The sequence below is a fragment of the Haliaeetus leucocephalus genome, unplaced genomic scaffold (assembly GCF_000737465.1).
Source record: "Haliaeetus leucocephalus isolate CR32 unplaced genomic scaffold, Haliaeetus_leucocephalus-4.0 Scaffold237, whole genome shotgun sequence".
Classification (NCBI taxonomy): domain Eukaryota; kingdom Metazoa; phylum Chordata; class Aves; order Accipitriformes; family Accipitridae; genus Haliaeetus; species Haliaeetus leucocephalus.
In genome coordinates this window covers 234,626-253,891 of record NW_010972673.1, presented here as the reverse complement: position 1 = coordinate 253,891, position 19,266 = coordinate 234,626, and the positions used below count along the sequence as shown (strand labels likewise).

General features: G+C 37.8%; 1 protein-coding gene across 4 annotated transcripts in view; it reads left to right on the top strand.

Moving 5' to 3' along the window:
• GALNT1 (polypeptide N-acetylgalactosaminyltransferase 1) overlaps positions 1 to 17,925 on the top strand; it is a 61,382-nt gene extending 43,457 nt beyond the window's left edge. For all 4 annotated transcript variants that reach the window (XM_010568075.1, XM_010568076.1, XM_010568079.1 and 1 more), the window contains 7 exons: positions 1,152 to 1,322; positions 2,753 to 2,870; positions 3,781 to 3,961; positions 11,463 to 11,602; positions 12,729 to 12,827; positions 13,612 to 13,746; positions 16,268 to 17,925. In XM_010568075.1, the coding sequence (XP_010566377.1) occupies positions 1,152 to 1,322; positions 2,753 to 2,870; positions 3,781 to 3,961; positions 11,463 to 11,602; positions 12,729 to 12,827; positions 13,612 to 13,746; positions 16,268 to 16,414 (991 nt within the window). In that variant the 3' untranslated portion in view covers positions 16,415 to 17,925. The remainder of the gene's footprint in view (positions 1 to 1,151; positions 1,323 to 2,752; positions 2,871 to 3,780; positions 3,962 to 11,462; positions 11,603 to 12,728; positions 12,828 to 13,611; positions 13,747 to 16,267) is intronic.
• Positions 17,926 to 19,266: the final 1,341 nt, after the last annotated feature.

Sequence of the window (19,266 nt, the reverse complement as noted above, 5' to 3'; positions counted from 1 at the left end):
CTCTTTGAGTGCGACCATCCAGCCAATTCCTTATCCACCGAGTGGTCCATCCATCAAATCCACATCTCTCCAATTTAGAGACAAGGTTGTTGTGCGGCACAGTGTCAAATGCTTTGCACAAGTCCAGGTAGATGACACCAGTTGCTCTTCCCTTATCCACCAACACTGTAACCCCGTTGTAGAAGGCCACCAAATTTGTCAGGCGTGATTTGCCCTTAGTGAAGCCATGTTGGCTGTCACCAATCACCTCCTTATTTTCCATGTGCCTTAGCGTAGTTTCTGGGAGGATCTGCTCCATGATCTTGCTGGGCACAGAGGTGAGACTGACTGGCTTGTATATAGCATTACATGATAAAAAAAGCTACGAGTAATAAAGAATCTTTGTTCAGCACTGTGCTAAGACATAATACTAACCTTTAAGTTATCATTAATACGCTTTTGTGAGACTACGATACATAAATTGTTACAGGTTGTGCAAATGGCTCAACTAAAGTCCTTTAAATTTAGTTGCAACCCTTGAATCTTTCTACAGAGCTTTCAGTGAGAGGCAGCCTGCTTGAGGGCAGTTACTTGAGTGTCTTTAAGATGATTAGAATTAGTTTCTGTGAATATCTGTCTTAATTATGGCAGGACAGTGGACAAGGAGGCGTCTTTCTGTCGACTTTGATGCAGTAGTTATACTTAGTTAACAATGACTATCATTTCTTCGTCCTGAGGGCTTATAAGAATACTTTCCAGAGTTAATGACCAAGTTTTAGTTTGAAATCATGCAAGTCACTTCGACCATGTAACTAGAAACAGAAACCTCTTGTTTTCTGTACAATTACTGGGTACCGCTGAGAAAGCTGTGATCAATTTTTCCATCTGCAGAGGGATGAATATAAGTACTCGTAATAATGCAAATACTATTTTACAAAAGAGCTAGTATTGCCAAGTTGTATCAGAAAAACACATTTTCCTTTAGATGAATTAACTCTAATAAGCAAGACAGAATTTGAGTACGTTTCATGGTAATAATTTATTGACTACTGTTGTTGAAGAGATGGCATTATGAAAATTTAAACTGTATGTGTTGAAATTTAAAAAAAAAAACAAACACACACCTTTTTTGACACTTTAATTAATAGGCTTTGGTTCTTTCCTTTTTCTAGGAGAACAGTAGTGTGTCCCATCATTGATGTAATTAGCGATGACACCTTTGAATATATGGCAGGTTCTGACATGACCTATGGTGGATTCAACTGGAAGTTGAATTTTCGTTGGTATCCTGTTCCTCAGAGAGAGATGGATCGACGGAAAGGAGATCGAACCCTTCCTGTTAGGTAATAAGAAATTACTAAACTGGTTGAAATGTTCACCTGATGTTTACTCATATCCTTTTTAGGTTAATCTTGTAAGCACTTAATGAATTGTGTTGTAGTATCATTTTTGTCTGGTTGAAGGAACAGCATAAAAGTTTTTACATGGATTGGTTGTTGGGAACTTTTGGTAGCAATGAAGGAAGCAATCAGCTTGTCACTTTAGAAATATTTTTATGTCAATTACTGGTGAATTACTAGCTTTTAACTAGTTTTTATACTGATGCATGGGTTTTTATTGAAGCTTATTTTTATCTTTTATTCTAACAAAGTAAACAATACTTTGAAAAGATGCATTGATTTTTGGCATATATGTATGTGTATATACATTTGTGTGTGTGCATACATATATAAATTTAATGTCTTCAAAGAGCATGAATGGGAGGTGAATTTATACTTGCATGTCATGTAGATGTTATGACAAAGATAAGGAGAAAGATGGATAACTTGAGTAATGTGTATGTTTTAACAATTGCAAACCTACATTTTCTGGCCTTACTGTTCAGGAAAGTAGGCAATATTTACTTACCATAAAGTTGAGGATATGGCCTTTACTGGTTTTTGTTTGCTTTTCATTTAAGAAATCCAGAGGTCTTCTCAGGATATGGCTAATTGTATTCCCACCCCCACCCCAGTTTCCTTTTTAAGAGAAAAAAGCCACATAAGTTTTTAGTTAGACTGTGACCTAGCATATATTTTATGTGTCTTTCAGAAGGAGCCCGAAGTGTTTCAGGAAAATGATTAGTGATAGAAAAACATTTAGGCTAAAAGTGTAAATAATTTGTATACTTGAAGTACAAAGTTATATTGTCAGCCTAATATATAATTTGCTTATTGTGTATTTGTTGACTAAAAAAATGGAAATCTGGGAGATGTTGCTAAAGTTAGGAGAAACTAGCACAGTTTTATATTTTCTGCCAATAAGGAATTTGTAAAGAAAATCTGGATGTAACCCTGACTGTACAATTTTCTTGTATGAAGCGATAATAGTGTAAGCAAGCAGGCCACTTCATGGCCTCCCGTAACTTTTTCAAGAACAGCTGCTAGAAGTATAAATTTCTTGTAAGAAACTCTTTTATAAGTTATGAGCACTGGAGGCAGAAGTCTTTCTCGGGAACAGCAGCAGCTTTCTAGGGGCTGTTTCTCTATCCAGACTCCAATTTGAAGTAAGAAAATAAGGAGAACTGTCACTAACTGGTTCCAGCTCTGGAAAATGCTGAGCTAGTAAGTACATCCATCAATGGTAACTGAATTTGGGTGGAAGCCTGCTGAGAAGGAGCATGTTAGGAACTTGGGAAATAAAAAGCCATTTTGTCAGTGTAAGCGTGAAATATATTTAAGTATCTGGTTTTATAGTTACTGACGCTTATTTTTTTGTCTTCTCCCACCCCCAGGACACCTACAATGGCAGGAGGTCTTTTTTCAATAGACAGAGATTACTTCCAAGAAATTGGAACATATGATGCTGGAATGGATATTTGGGGTGGAGAAAACTTAGAAATCTCTTTCAGGGTAAGTAAAACTCTTCAGCGTTTTGTTACTCAGGACAGTGCATCTTGAGTTCTGTAAAACACGGATCTGCTGCCTGCATCAGTGTCCTCTCCTGTTGTAGTTAGCGCTTGCTTCCCGTCAGGTTCCTCTTCTGAGGAATGAATGCGTGTGTGTTAAAAGGAGTTCAGTTAGAAAAGCTAATTGGGGAGCATAAATTAAGGGTGATGTCCTCAGTGCATGGTTTAATGTATCAGTGAGATGTGAGCACCTCTGTTACAAACTCTCTCTTCTTGCTGTTTCCTAACATAATGATTGCATGTGTTCATTTGGATGTGGACTTAACCGGTGTTGTTCTTGCTTTTGTTCCTACCGAACAGCACTATTTCCTTTTGTTTTTACTTACCAGCTCAGAGTATGTAGGTGGATACTTCTGAAATAGTTCAGCTTTCTGAATCTGCCATTTTCAGAGGTCCAAAATAAAAAATATTTTCAGAAACTTCACTTGGGAGGTGTACCTGTGGGGTTTTGTTGTTTGGTTTGGTTTTGGGGGTTTTGCTTTGTTTTGTTTTTTACATAGAGATTCTATTTTATAATAGACTTTTTTGGACAGATCACACCTTTTACTTCCCTGTGATTCATGTGAGCCTTTTCCTTCGCTGTCAGCTTGCCCAGTTCTCTGAAGTAGTCTCCTGCTGATGCATTACTGCTATGAGGCCTGATGTACTCTTTCTTACGCTACCTTACTCGGGCTTGGAAGCAACTTTCTGTTGAGCAGGAAACAGGCAAAAATGTCTCTTCCATGCAGTATGTATTTGTTCTAGACCTCAACTAATGTTGTTTCTCCAATTTGAACAGAAGCAAGCGATTAACACTTTTAAACTTTTTTTTTTAATGACTTGAAGCTATGCAATAATTGTTCTGTCACTTTCAGATCTGGCAGTGTGGTGGCACTTTGGAAATTGTAACTTGTTCACATGTTGGGCATGTGTTCAGAAAAGCAACACCATACACTTTTCCAGGAGGTACAGGGCAGATAATCAACAAAAATAACAGGCGGCTTGCAGAAGTCTGGATGGATGAATTTAAAAACTTCTTTTACATCATTTCCCCAGGTGAGCAGGTCTTTGGTTATGAGAAATACCTATTAAGAATGAAAATGTTATTACTACTGGGAAAGAACATGAGTACTTAAATAAAGATGTTATTGCTTTGAAGTTCATAAGACAAGACCCAGGTAAGATGTACAAAAAGGAAGGTCGTAATTGAAAAATAATTTTGTTAGCCAGATATGTACCCTGATATCTTTTTTTTTTAATTTTTTTTTCTTTAAAACGCACACATGATTTATGAATGAGCTTCCTGTATGATAGAATTAAAGCTCAGTGGAATGTCAGAGCTCAACAATAGTGCTGAAAACTAGCCATCCAAATACATCTCATAACGTGCTGGAGTTTGGCCTCTGGCTTCTGTGTTGTAGGCATTCCAGGTTGAATAGATCAGAAGTGATTTAAGTGAAACTCTGTAGCAGGAGTGGCAAAAGTTAACATCTTCAGACTTGGTAGAGTTTGCACTTCACTATCCAGAGTATAGGGGCAAGCTGCCAATATACTTGACGGTGATGGTATTTATTATGTTTCTTAAAATGGATGTTAACAAAACAAGAGGATGTAAAATATGAGAGCAAATTTCCTATGAACTGAAACTTTCTGAAAAAAAAAAAATTTCTGGGAAAGAAAGGAAGCCTGGGAAATACTGAATTATTACTTTCCACTACAGGATATTTTTGTTGTTGTTGTTTAAAAAGACAAACAGAGACAAACTTTGGGTAGCAACGGACATCCTTTCTAAATACTTAAGACATTAGAGACATTCGACTTTAAATACTAAGTGGTAGTTCTATATGCCATCTCTGCTTTTCCAAAGACGTATCTTTAAAACTAGTATTTTCTTATGACTTGCTTATTAACCTGCATTAGTATTGCAATTTAAAAGCTGTAATACAATGCAGTATTAGTCTGAATGGTGTCAAATTTTAGATTACAGGTTTTAAGAATACTTGTGAGAACAAGTGACTGCAGATTTGTGGTGGTTTTTGTCTTAAGAGAATGCATTACTCAAATAAGACTAAGATTTTTTTTTAATTAAGAAAAAAATTCTTGATACTACTCAAAGCTTTTTAAGTGAAATCAGAGCTAACAGTTTGTTCTTACAGCCCTGTGTTGTTATTAATGAAGCGTTATGAATCCAAACATGACATGTATAGATATTCAGAAAAGTTGTATATAAATAGGTGCAATTGGTTTTGGTTAAGATTGCTTTTATGCATCTGTGTCAAGCTAGATCTTAAAATCTAGTAAGTAGCTGGAACACCTAACTATAAAAATAACCAAATTTGTAAAAACAAATGTAAATTACTGAACACCATGGTAAGGCTCTTGTTACTTTATTTGTAATCTCTGTAGTCCTTCTGTTTCATGCGGTAAATGTAAGCTACAAAGGGAGTTATACTGTCTGAATTTTGCAAGATTGTTATTTTGATAGGTCTTTCTTTCATGGCTTTGCAGTGTTGTGGAATATGAACGCATTCTCCTGTTGGAGAAAAGGAATGAAAGAATTTAAAATAGAATACGGTAAATATTCTGAAATGGTGGAAGTAACTTAAGCCATTATCTATAACAGCACTGTATATTTTCTTTCCTTTCAAAAGATGCATATCTGCATAGTTTGTGTGCTTATAGCCTGAATGATTGTTGGACAGGGACGTGTTCTTGCCAAGCTCCTCTTAGAGCATCTGCACCTGCCGACTGGCACACGATCTCATTTGTGTACCCAAATCTGTACTGGCACTGCACTGAAGTTTGATACTAGAATTTCCAAGTGTTTCAAGAATAGGGTTATACGGTACCTAAATAAGCTGGGTTATTCTGAAATTGGTTTGTTGCCTGGGGCTGTGAAGAGAGTGGTTAGTATTGTGGATCATTCTTAGCTATGATGTAATACCTATTGTTCAGAGAATAAACCCATAAAAGTACTCGGTGCCACTTATGCCTCTCACCCCCCCAATCCATGTAAGTTGTGAGAGCCAGTAGGTATTAACGAGAAAGGATTACCGGTTTGGCAAGTTCACAGACAGCTTACTGTTGTTATTCTGGGTATCTCCAACCTTACATGAGTGTTGCAGACCCTGGTTTTACCTTTTGATGGCAAATAACATCGGTGTAGATTTCAGTAAGTCCTTCTGGAGAATAGTTGTCTTAGGAACTCAGTGAGTCTCTGCTACATTGGCTCATTTAGCCATACTCTGCTTTTCCAGGTATCTTTCTAATATAAAAATTTAAATGTTTAATTCTTGCAGAATGATGGTGTAGTGACCCTCTGACAGTACAGTATGCAGCCTGTGAAAGTCTTTGCTAGTACAATGTGTACTTTCAATATTGCTGTGATAGTGCCACGTGTTCTTGCAAGGTGAGGATTTTTAAGCTGATGCTGGTTTGCAAGCCTGGGTGCAGATGAGTGAGGAAAACAGACAATCCTCTGCGCACCCAGGTTTTTTCTCATTAGTTGACATGGATGAGAAAATTGGATTTTGAAGGAGGGTAATATACTGACAGGCATCATTGAGCCTAGCTAACAAGAAATTGTTTCCTCCTTTATATCCTTTCTCTTCTGCTCCCCTAAGATAGTGAATTGCAGAGGGATTGATCCAGGAAAGCAAACCTAAGATTCTCAGGTAGATTTCCCACTTCGTGTAATCTGTGTTGTCTGAGGGGAAAAAAAAAAAGGCTTACTGCTTGAATGATAGGAACTCAAGAGACTTTTTACTATTGATGTAATGTAGTTAAATGGAAAGCTGCCCTCTTGAAAAGTAAGCCTGTAATCCTTTTTTCTTTGGTAAGTACAGCCTAGTAGAAATTACTTGTCTGTTTTAAGCTTTCATGCATTTTAGAAGCCATCTCTCTGCTTAGAAGTGGTTAGGTACAGATGGAAGTTGGACAGGAAAGTGTTGCAGCAGCTGCCGCTCAGCCGAAATGAAGCCTGTCTCATTGCAAGCAACAGCTATTCTCCACGGCAGTAATGGCACTAGCTGTAGTCGTTTCTCATTAGCTGACAGTTTTCCTCACAGTTGTGAGTTACATCAGGGCACTGTTTCCCAGACCGTTTTCTTTTTGGCTCTGAGAAAACAGATCCAGCATGTGCAGGTGAATAGTCTGATTCCTGGCTCCGGTCATTCTGTTCTGCGGACTCTGCCACTTCTTTATTTCTAGTGATGGCTTTTCATTGCTTTCTCCGGTTTAAAATACTAGGACTGGATTGTCCAAGGTGAGGCTTCACGAGGTGGCAAAGTCAGCCTAGCAGCTTGCTGTGAGGGGAGTGCCTTGCTTTTCATGGCAGGTGGTAGGGCTTCACCTCCCTTCGTTTGTTGATTGTTCACCTGTGTCAACTGATTTGACTTGCTGAACTTGTCAGGATTATTTGTCCTGGGGGCTGGCGCTCTGCTGGTTACGTTAGCACCTGTGTCACACCGGAGGTGCAGCAGGAATCTGAAGCTGAGCAAGGGAAAGCTGCCCCTTTCTGCAGCAGCAGCTGCAAAGCATTAGGCTGGCTTACTGCAGCTACCTCCCCCTAACCTTCTCCTCATTACTAATTAACGATAAACTGACAGTTGCAGAATTTGTTGGCATCGTTAATCTAAAGGTGAAGCATGGGTATTTTCAGGCTGTGTGGTTTCGCAGCTGGTGAGCGGCACGCATCCCGAAAAGCAGCTCCAGTGAGCTGGGGTAGAGCCTCGTCTAGCTTGTAGGGAAATTAATTTTATTGTTGACCAAAAGTTTGCCCCAGAAGGTATCTTGCGTTGCACTGGGGCTAAGTGAACAGGCAGAAGGCCTGAAAAGACAGCACTGCAGAATTACCTGAGCAAGAGCCATCTCGACAGACATAGACCTGTTATCCTGAAAACTGGATCAGTAGATCTAGTTTCTAATCGTTGCCTGCCTTGGTCTCTAGCCAAGAATGGTAAGTCAAGGTTCAATATGTACAGACTGGAAATGGATAACGTTTTTGTTCATGGTTGATAGGGAGGACAGAGAAGGGATTGAGTCTGCATCTTGCAATGTAGCTATGCCTATGTTCTAAATATGTACTGAGCGATTCCGTGTTTTCTTCTTTTCAGCTAGTATTCCCTATCAGCATTAATTGGGAATGCAAATAACGTAGCTATTCAAATTGGTTTTAAATGATTATTGCTTATCGAGTTTCATAATACCAAATGCAAACAAGTTCTATGATTTTTAACAGAAGACTAGTTTTAGATAAAACAGTTTTCATACTGTGCTTTTGAAAATGATTGAGCAATTTATAATCATGATGAAAACATCATGCTGCCTTTTTTTTTTAAAGCAGTTTAGCATAAATATATTGCCACACATTGAACTTGGCAAGCAAATCTTCAGCTCTTTTGAAATTTTGAGGATGGCAGAGCTGTTGCAACACCACTGATGGGAAGCTTAAATATAAAGTGGCAAAGAAAATTAAACTGAAGGAGGAGTATTCTACTGATAGACATTATTATATGTATGTTTTTGTAAAGGTATAAGGGAAGACTGTTATATATTACTAATCAGAGTAGTCTAGTACTGCATACCAAACTTCAAGAATAGTGACAGCACAAGCAAGTGCTGAGAAATCGTACATTAGTACAAAAGAACTGGTGATGGTGTGATTGGATGATTTGGTGTGTGATTTTTTTTTTTTTTTTGCCTTATCAATATTTATTTTTCAGTACATCTTTAAGCGTATGTGTTAAAAAAAGCATGTGATTGGCAGAAAACCGCAAGCTGTGTGACAAATAGAATCATCAGGAAGGTCCAGGCTTTTCATGTAATTAGGGTTTGAGGCAGGGGGGTGAGGAAATAAAAAATATATTGAATGGTCAAGTGAAGACAACAGTAGCAAGTACTGATAAATACTATTTCTGGGGTTTTTTCTTTCTTTTTTTTTTTTTTTGTTTTTTATGAACCAAACCCAAATATTTGAAAGAACAACTAGCAGACACGATTGTCTTCCTCATGGTGCACATACCTGTAGAGTCTAGCATAGTTGTCTCCTGGGAGGAAGATTTGATCTAATTCTTGTTTTGTGGTTTCTTTTTTGTTTGTTTGTTTAGCTGAGCCTTTAAAAACAAGTACAAAAACACTGGAAGGTATATGTCACTGTTGTGTGGATATAGGTTTTACCAGTCTGTGGAGGAAATAATGATTTAGACATGTACTTAATCTTTTATATGCTTTATACTTCACGGTTTTCCTAGTTTGCTTCCATTTCCCCCCACCCACCCCACAAAGAACTGTTACCCGTAAGTTACTGCCGCTGCACTGTATAGTGCAAATGTGTAGGAACACTCAAGCTAGTTTTGAGTAGTATAGGTAAGGTACCAGAAACCTTGGAAACAGAGTAATTCAGCCTTGTTTGAGGACACCCCTAAGGCAACTCTACCAGTTCTGCTATTCGGTCCATCTGCTAACCTGATGCTAACTGTAGTCTATGTGCCAGTATACGGTTTGGTGCAGACCTAACTTCAGAGAGGATTTTTTAAAAAATCTTTCAGACTAAAAATGGTTAAATGGAATATAATACACACCTTTTATTTCATTGTAACAGAGGGAAAATCAGCTGGCACTTTTCTTTCTACATGGTGACATTTAAAACTACTTTAAAAAACAGCACGCTTGTATGCTATTAAGTATCACTTTGCATTTAATTCTTTATGGTTGTGACTTTAATACTTACTGCTGTTCAGTGATGTGACAAAGTGTTAACAGTGTTGTTTTCTGAAGGTCAGTGTAGCAAACTCTAATGAATGAGTTTTGAGTATCATAAGGTTGTGGTGAGGATGGCATGATAACTGTTTCATCCATCAGCTGCTTTTTTCATCACTGAAAAATGAAGAACTCTACACTTAGCTGTGGCTGGTGCAGCCTTTCTCTTCTTTCTTCATCATCTTTTGAGAGTGCTCCTTTTGGTGTAGAGCAAATATTTGCTTTGGTGAAGAGAGGGCAGTGTTTGGGGGTTTTTTTGTTTGTCTTCTGGTTTTGGGGGTTTGGGATTTCTTTTGTGACTGGAAAGCCCAGACTGAAGTTTTCTGGGATTCTATTCCAAGAGATTTTTAAATTTCATTCACACTATTCAAAATTTCATTAAGAAACAAGCTTTCCTTTTCTTTCATTCCCTTACCAGTATAGTTCTCTGGTATCTTTGTTAAAAAGTCTTTAGCTCTGGAAAAAAAAGGGGGAAAGGGAAGCCTAAAATCCTGGCTAGCATTTTCTCTTTCTGGAATATTGAAATTACTAAAGTTTTTATTGATATTTACAAACATTTAGCAGAAATTATGCAGTTAGCTGTCTTAATTGAGTAGGAATACACCATCTGCTGGCAGGTCGATTTAATAACACAGTGTGCCAGCTTAGCAATGTCTCAAACTCAGTTTCAAAAGGTCAACAGTTTTAGAGGTAATTCACAGTCCTCTAAGTGGAAGGATTTCTGAAAAATGTAGGCAGCTGGAGATCTATAGTGTGGTGGCCAGTTGAGCCATATCTGTGGTGTGTGAGGGGAATTTAAATTGCTACGGCTTGTTTTTGTTCTTTTTTGGTTTGGGTTTTCATTTGGTTTGGGTTTTTTTGTAGTGTATTACTTTTGGCCTGTGTGGTATGGAGTGTAGTGTGGAAAATACAAAAAGAATGTGATGCCCGAAAACTAGGAATTATCCTACCCTTAATTAATATTATTGGAATATTAATGACAGTAGTGCTTAATTTTGACGAGGCAAAAATATCTACTGATCATGCGCACCTTCCTCAACCCATCTGCAGATGGTACTTGCACAAATTAATTTTCAGAAGGAATTAAAACAACCATAAAGGAGTGGGAAGATACAGGAGGAATAAGCACTTTGATAAATGAGGAGCAAAAGAGAAAAAAGGCAAGCAAGATACCACAAAAAAATAACAGTCATAATGGTGAACGTACTTCCTGCGAATGCTGCAGTTATATTGAACAAATACTGAATTATTAAAGGATTAGTTCCCTGTATGAAGGCTGCTTTCCGACTGTTTCTTTGTGCAGTTAGATGATGAAGGGCCCAGCAGGTGGTACCTGGCTTACAGAATTAAATTAAAATGGAATTCTCCTTGCTCCAAAGGAGGAGACTGCTATGTTATGCTGCATAGATATGCACCCCAGTTGCCATTGGGGATAGGATGGCATTAGTGACCATAACGGTTTCAGCCTTTCTCCTCTGATAACTTAGTAAGCAACTGCATTCAAATTGTTCCACAAACCACGGCTAAGAAATTGTCACGTGTAGCACAGATGTAGTGATTCCGTCTTTTGTATAATTTTGTGGAAAAAGAAGTCACAAGTAGTGACTGACATGTACTCTCTGAGAATATAAACAGCATAATGCTATATTAAAAAAAGAAAAAATTTCTTTGTGTAGAGATGACTTTCTAAAGAGAAAGTCTTTCATGCAAGCAGTGTGATATATACTGGTGATTTTTGTATTAAGTGGAATTAGGTAACATTTATGAGCAGCCATTGAATAAAACCTTGTTTCTACAGGAGTTACTAAAGTTGATTATGGGGACATATCGTCACGACTTGGACTAAGACGCAAGCTCCAGTGCAAGCCTTTCTCCTGGTACCTGGAGAATGTTTATCCTGATTCCCAAATTCCACGCCATTACTTTTCTCTGGGAGAGGTAAGATTTTATCCTACGTATTTATCTACCCTATGTAAAATACATTGCACAGTAAGTTGTTTGTATTCTGGACTGAGTACTCCAAACAAGTTATTGCCAGCAAAGTTCAAATACCTTGCACCTGTGTTCCTGTCATCTGTAAAATGATACATCTGGCTTCTCAGTGGGGCAGAAAACTGAACTTTGGTATACACTACTGTAATTTGAATGTTTTCCCTTTTTTACTGCAGTACTGAATGTCACATAGATGGGCTTTAGAAATATTCCTTTAGAAATGCCTAGTTATGGATAACTTTTTGTATAACGTTCTCTATGTAGAATATGAACAGAGTTTTGCTTAAAAAAACTAGACCAGGTTAAGCAAGGGCTTTGCCTAAAAACTGCTCTGAACTTTACCCCCAGGACCGTCGTCAGTGACCAGCAAATTTCAGTGATCCCTAAGCCTTGCTGGGCATTTTTCTGGTTTTCATTTGAAGGTTCTGAAGTGACTATAGAGGTAGTACAGATGATGCTGTCCTAAACAAGTAGGCACCTACTCTCCCCTGCAAGTCATGTTGAGCCAAATATCGAGCCTGTTATAAGGTGATTTTGTACTGTTTGTTTTTAAAAGAAATGCTTTTAATAAAGTGGAGCAGGCATTCGTGCTGCTGCATGACTATCAGGAGACTTGGTACTCATGCCTGCTTACTATATAGTAATACAGGGATTAAGGCTGTAACTCGAGAAGTGAGGAAATTGAACCCAGTCACTCGTGATTTCACAGGGAATTAAAGCCACTGTGCCTAGGAGAGTCCTTTAAAACTTCTGAACGTTTTGGGCTGAAGACTCAATTGTGTCCATTCTGTTGTAGCTGAGTCTTTGAGCAAAAAGAGTCCCCAAGATGGAAAGATCCCCAAAAGAAAGCAAAGACACAAACATAGTTCTGTAACCTGGTAGCGTGGACATTTGCTTGGGAGTTTGAGTCTCAGACAGCGGTGTCTCATTGTAGTACAGCTCTATATTTTACATTTCATTCACATAACCTCTGGTGTATAGCAGAGAGAACTGATGCCGGTGTGGTTTGATACGGACCTAGTTCTCTTCTAAAAATAACAACCTTTGATGATGTGTTCTTTTTCACTCCCAGATAAGAAATGTGGAGACAAATCAATGCCTGGATAACATGGCAAGAAAAGAAAACGAGAAAGTTGGAATCTTTAACTGCCATGGAATGGGTGGCAACCAGGTGACAATTTTTAAAAAAAATGATCTGAATGTATTTAATTATTTGGAATGCTACTTCTCATTGAAGAATTCTTCGATTCTTTCAGTAGTTGCCTTTAAAATATACTTCAGTTGTAAAGTTTAGGAAACCCTCATCGAAGATGATGCCTGTAAGAGGAAGTGCATGAGATTTGTTGGTGGGTTGTCATTTGTAGGTTTTTGAGGCCTGATTGCAATAGAGCTTTAGGTCAACTTTCAGGTCAAAAATGAAATGAGAGGAGGAGGAGACTGCTATAGACTAGACTTCACCTCCTGTAGGTTCTCTGGAACTGTCTTCTGATTAGACCTCCTGATTGGCATTGTTACTGAAAAAAACACCCCAAGTGCCCGTACCTGACATGCTGTTTTGAATGTATGTTTTTCTGGGTGTCAGTTCTGGAATTTATTTTACATCTATTTTTTCGTTCTACTTTGTCAATAATTCTTGATGAATTGTTTTCCAATATACAGAGATTACCTGTGTTGCGGATTCTCCTGTTTCTAAGCAGGAAGCAGTCTGCAATTCAAAAAAAATGTCAATTTTGACAGGAGAGCTTGTTCATATAGTGTTTACAGTTATTCCTGCCTCCAACCCCCCACCCTCCACCCCCACAAAAAAAATATCTTTCTATACATGCTGAAGGGAAAAGAAAAAAAATTTAGTGGATATTAATGAAGTAATGCACAAATGTTTCCTCTTCGCCCCCCACCCCAGGAATCTTTTAGTTGAACTTTTTTTTTTCAGTTCCTCTTCTTTTTCTGTCTAGGTTTTCTCATATACTGCCAACAAAGAAATTCGAACAGATGATTTGTGTTTAGATGTATCCAAACTTAATGGCCCAGTAACGATGCTCAAGTGCCACCATCTAAAAGGAAATCAGCTTTGGGAATATGATCCAGTGGTATGTCTTCTAATGACTTGTGACATTAAAATGTGGTAACTTGATTTTTTTATATGAGCCTACAGAGCAACATATTCCAGTGTAAGATACTATTTGACAGTCAGAACAGGAAACAAAGTCAGGATTATGTTCCATCTGTTATTAATTCATGGAGCAGTCACTCAATGGGCATCTGTATTGGTTTAATTACCTGGTGAGTTTTGGGGTTGCTTTTAGAAGAATATTTCAATGGGCTTCTGGGTCCTCTGGAGAAATATAGTCTGCTATTGTAGTGTTGTGTTACGACGAGATCAACAATGGAAAAGTGTTCCAGGTATCTGTTGGACCAGGAAAAGATAATGCTAACTCTCTTGTGACAAATTCAGCACCTGGTGTCTTATCTTGCACAAGTTTAAAAGGAAATACTTTTTCTAATTAAAAAAACAGCATCCCAAAATTATAAGGAAGATTTTACATTTCTAATCGTGGTATGTTTAAGGTAGAGATGCTTTTATTTTCATCATTCTCTTTCTTGTACATAAGGTTCGTATTTGTTTTGAAGTTCATATGTTCAACTGCCAGATCTAGAAATCATTGACTGTTGATCCATTCATCATTAATTTGATTTGCAAGCTCTAAAAAGAATTTTGTCATTAAGTAGTGCAGTCAAGAACTCTGACTTATGTCATGGCTAGTTAGAAAAAAATAGTTCTCAAGCTTGTTAATTTAAAATCAGTTATTATGAAAGACAGTTGCAAGACAATTTGGGGAAGAAGAATCTTGCCAGCATAATCGTGATGACTATTTTATGAAGAGAACATGTAGATATTTAGCTACTAAAAAGTCATTTCACTGATTAAAAAAAAAAAAAAAAAGAAAAAAAAAAGGGGTATTTCTAACTAAATAGACTTTCTATAGATTTTAGTAGCTGAGGTGTTAATGAAACCTACAGCCTTTAAGACTAAAAGGAAATGTGTGTGAATGATGATTTTTCGATTAGGATGGCAGTTAATGTGGAACATGGTGAATATCTACTGGGATTTCTGCACATTGCTAGGAGACTGAAGAAAGCTGCTGAAGGCTTTCAGGACTAAATGTTAATTGAAATGATTGAGTTTGAGTCTTGGGAACCATTCGTTCTTGTTTTTAATGTAGTTAGTTTACCTGACTTAAGTAAATTAAGATGAGTAATACTACTACATGCAGTGATTCACCAAACACAAGTGCTTTTTATTTTGTTTCTATCTTATCGATGGTAAGAACATTGCATCTTTAGACACCTAATTGCAACAGTCTGTCTTGCAATGATTGCCACAGACTGTAAAACAGGCTTCCCCTGTGTCGATCCTTAGCCGTAAATTTGGCTGTATGTGTTTTTTCTCATTATTCTGTCAGAGGAAAATCTAGGTATAATCTTCAGAGCTTTACTGAAAGCTGGCTAATAAAGCAAAAAAATAAGTTAGAGAATACTTAGCAAGAACTCCTGCCCACATAGTTGGGTGATTTTCCTGTAGTTTTTTTTTTCCTTCTGCCTCTGTCCAGGAGGCATGTAAGAAGCCCCCTTTCCTTTAATGTCTACCGGGAAGAAGAAGAAAGGAGGGGGTGGGGGGGGGGAAGCTTTGTGTTAGTTATTTGTCTACTTATGTCTGTTCCAACTCCCTTCTTCATTCTTCAGCTGCTGTATGAGTGCAGGAGGTTGATGTGCTCAGGTTTTTGCTTGGGGTTTGTTTGGTTTTTTTACCCTTTGCTGCTTGTGCGCATAAGGCCTGCCTGTTCTGCCACTTTTCAATCAGTCCGGTGTCCTGGCTGTGCTGCTGAGTGAGAGAAAAAAATACCGATAGTAATGCCTGTCAGTACCATAGACTGCTTAGACCCAAGTTGATGCACTGATGAGTATCCATAGTACAGTGGCAGGAAATACAACTTCCAAAGATCTCTTCTCCATGAGGATAGCGCTGAGGTAGGCAGAGCGGTGTATGGTTGCATAAGTAAGATTATTAGGTATTGGCAAAGATAATATATGTATGTGAATTTGTACATATCTGTTTTTTAAAAAAGAACGTACTTTTTTTTAAAAGAACATAGTATTGAAAAAAACATAGTCTAAGGTCAGTTTTGTGTCCCTAACTGAGAAAAAAGAGTACTTTTGAATACATATTCAATGTGTTCATTCTAATCTGATCAAAACTATGATTATAACTAATAACTGCAGTTGTATATCTTACAAAACTTTAATATCGAACTCCTCAAGATCCTTAGATGTATAGTGCTATTTAAAGATTGGTGGATATTGCTTAATAAAGAACTTAATTTAAAAGTTCAGACTGTTCTCTTTTTCATGAAGCCATGTTTTTAGTATCTACAGCATCAAATAGCATATTTAAATGTTCTTTAGGATTGGGATCTGGAGTCAGTAACCAAGGGGTCTTGTCTAGTTCCTACGTACCTATGGAAGAATTTTAATGGCCGCTAGAAATGGCCATTGGTTAGCTTATGCCCGGTGATTTTTGTAAAACTAATTTCTTTTTATTTTGTCTTCAAGAAATTAATCCTGTTGCATGTGAACAGTAACCAGTGCCTGGACAAAGCCACCGAAGAGGACAGCCAGGTACCCAGCATCAGAGACTGCAACGGCAGCCGCTCGCAGCAGTGGCTGCTTCGCAACGTCACCCTTCCAGAAATATTCTGAGAGGTTCTAAAGAAAAGCAAGGATTGACTGGGCTACCTCAGCTGATACTTTGGCTACGCTGTTAAGTAGCAACAGAAGAAACTTCTGCTCGGCAGAATCCACAGTTTGTCAGCTGTTAGAACTCCTGCAGCTTCTCAGTAGCTGTGAACCAGCCTTCCTGTGTAAGGATGTGAAACTACCACACATACTAGTGAAACTGCGCCCACTGATGTTTACAAGATCGAAAGAGTTTCTTCCGGCAAATAATTTAGAGAACGTTTGGACAGTGGAAACATAATCAATGAAATAGTCTCCGAAGAGCTGCATATTGTTGTAGTTTGCTTGCACATCAGTAACCTCTGCTGAAAGTGCTGTTGTAATGAAGAAAGTTCCAAGAATTTTTTTTCCTGGTTAGCGGTGGTAACCAGACTGCTATAGATCCACAAATAAATGAGAGAGCGTGAGCTGGAAACCAGATTCAGTAACATGAAATAAGAATTCTGTGGTTTAAAAAACAAAAATTAAACAGGGTTTAATGGAAACTAAATCAGAACTATGAAAAGTACAATTTGTTATAGTGAAGTATCAAATTTATATGTAGATTTTATACCTCAGTGGGGGAAAATAACCAAGTCAAAAGGCAATTGTTGCTCTTTTTCAATTGTGCGATAGTCCATAAATACTTCTCTTTTTTTCTGGTGAGTCTAAAACTGTTTTGGGCGCAAACAAAATGAGCATAAGAATAAACTTAGCTCTTGAATGTCAGATCAATTTTTTTCTTTTTTTTATTTTATTTTAATTTCTTGGCTGTTGGAATTGTATCTTTTTTATTACTGTCTGAAAACTGGAGGTTAACATGCTGTCTAACTTTTTTTTTTTTTTTTTTGTCCAGGCCTGCCGTTTCAGTTTCTACTTGGGTCAGGCAGCTTATGGACTTTCATGGCCAAACAAAAGATTTAAGTACACTTTGAAATTAAGTTAACTTGATGGAATACACTTAGCGCCCAAGACTCATGCTACTGTACTACGGTTTTGTTTTCATAGCAATAAATCTTCTGTTCCTTGTTTGATTTCAGTCATCAGAAAGCCAGAAGAAAAGATACATGAATTGGGTAGCAGGAGATTGGCAAAACTGAAGGTTTTCTGGAATCCTTTTCATATTCAGATGTGCTTCATTGTCAAGTGCATATTTAGATTAGACTCTGAATTGTAATGTTGATCTGCTGCTTTTTTCTAATAAAACCTAAAGAAAAATAGCTAAATTGGCATGGTTTTTAAAGTTAACATAGCCAAAAGCAATATGACTATGTCATTACATTGGTCTGCATTTTTTAACTGAATTGCTTTGTTTTGTTAAGAAAAATCTGTGTGGGCTGATCTTGAAAATGAGCCACTGAACGTTCAGAGTATACATTGAATTTTCTTTTGGAAAGAAAAATGAGATTTGCTTAATGGAGAGGATATTTTTATGATAAATGTCATTGTTTGGCCAACTGTCCTGTAAAGCAAATTAAACCTAGACTCATGCAAAAGTTGTGTGGAATTATATTTGGCTGTTATGGCCATTTCAGATTTGCTCTTCCACGTTGTTTTAGCCAGTGTTATCTCCCTTATTTCTGCAGCACTATACAAGAATGTTCGTGTACAAAGCGGGGGAAATGTTAACAAATTGCTGCGTGAAGTTGCTACTTTAAAATTACGTAGGATGAGATGCTGTGGGATTAATATCAGATGAAGCATCTAAATATGTAACTATCTTTCATTGACCCCTCTTTTTTAGCCTTGCAAACCTGATGAGGTCAAAATAGATTTATGAAAGTAATGGTATGGTGCATTTATCAGAAAGATATTGAAGTGTGCCAAGATGACTTTAAAACAAAACAAAACAAACCTGCCTTAGTGGTTATGTGAGAAGACTTATTCCTTTTGTATGGTCAGTGAAGAGGATGGGATGGGCGCCAGTGTCATCATTTGTAAGTGATAGATTTTCTTGCTGCTCAGATACTCTGTGGTCCCTCCTGCTTTTATACTGTTTCTGACGTACAGTTTGTGGTTGTCTGATACTGCATATTAGCCACCAAAATACTGTTTCCAGTTTTCTGCTGTGTACCAGTGAATGACGGTTCGGGTCATGTTTGGATTTTATTTTAGTTTATCTTAGCAAACTAGCACTTCTTGGGGGGGTGGTGGTGTGTAAAAATGAGGTTATGTATTGGTTGAGAAACAATTTCCCAAACTCAAAATACATCCCTTTAAAAACATTGCCAGCAAAGAGGCTCTAAATCAGAGGTGGGTAACCTTTTGTGGAATGAGAAGCAGGAGCATCAGAAGTGCAGCGCAAAAAGTCCTGTAAGTTTTCCAAATTTCTTAATTTAGTGTTTCAGATTTCATAATTATGTGGCACATCACTGAACACATAAAAAGGAATACATTTTCACTTGATATTTTTAACTCTTACGGTTAATGCTGTGATATCCTGTTAACAAAACTTAAGTGCAGTGGCTTGTAATGTAACTAAACCTGTAGGCAGGCCTCAGGGTTACTATGATTTTACCCTTGTTAATTCAAGAAGTCATTTTATATCACATAAAACTGCAGTAAAAATCCTTGCACAACTAAAAATGCATGTAACAGCTTCAGAAACAGCAGTCTGTTTTCCAGCCTATACCTTCCCGATCCTTTCCTGCAAAGGTAGCCCTCTTCCCCTGCTGAATACGGGGAGGGGAAGCAGCAGACTGGAGGGTGCCTGCAGACCCGTGGCTGTTTAGCTGTGGTCTCCCAGTGGTGCTCGTCCACTTACAGGCGTAGTGCTTCTGTGTCCCAGCTTTGAATAGGAGTATTAGTTGACGCTATCAGAGTTGCAGGCATACTTA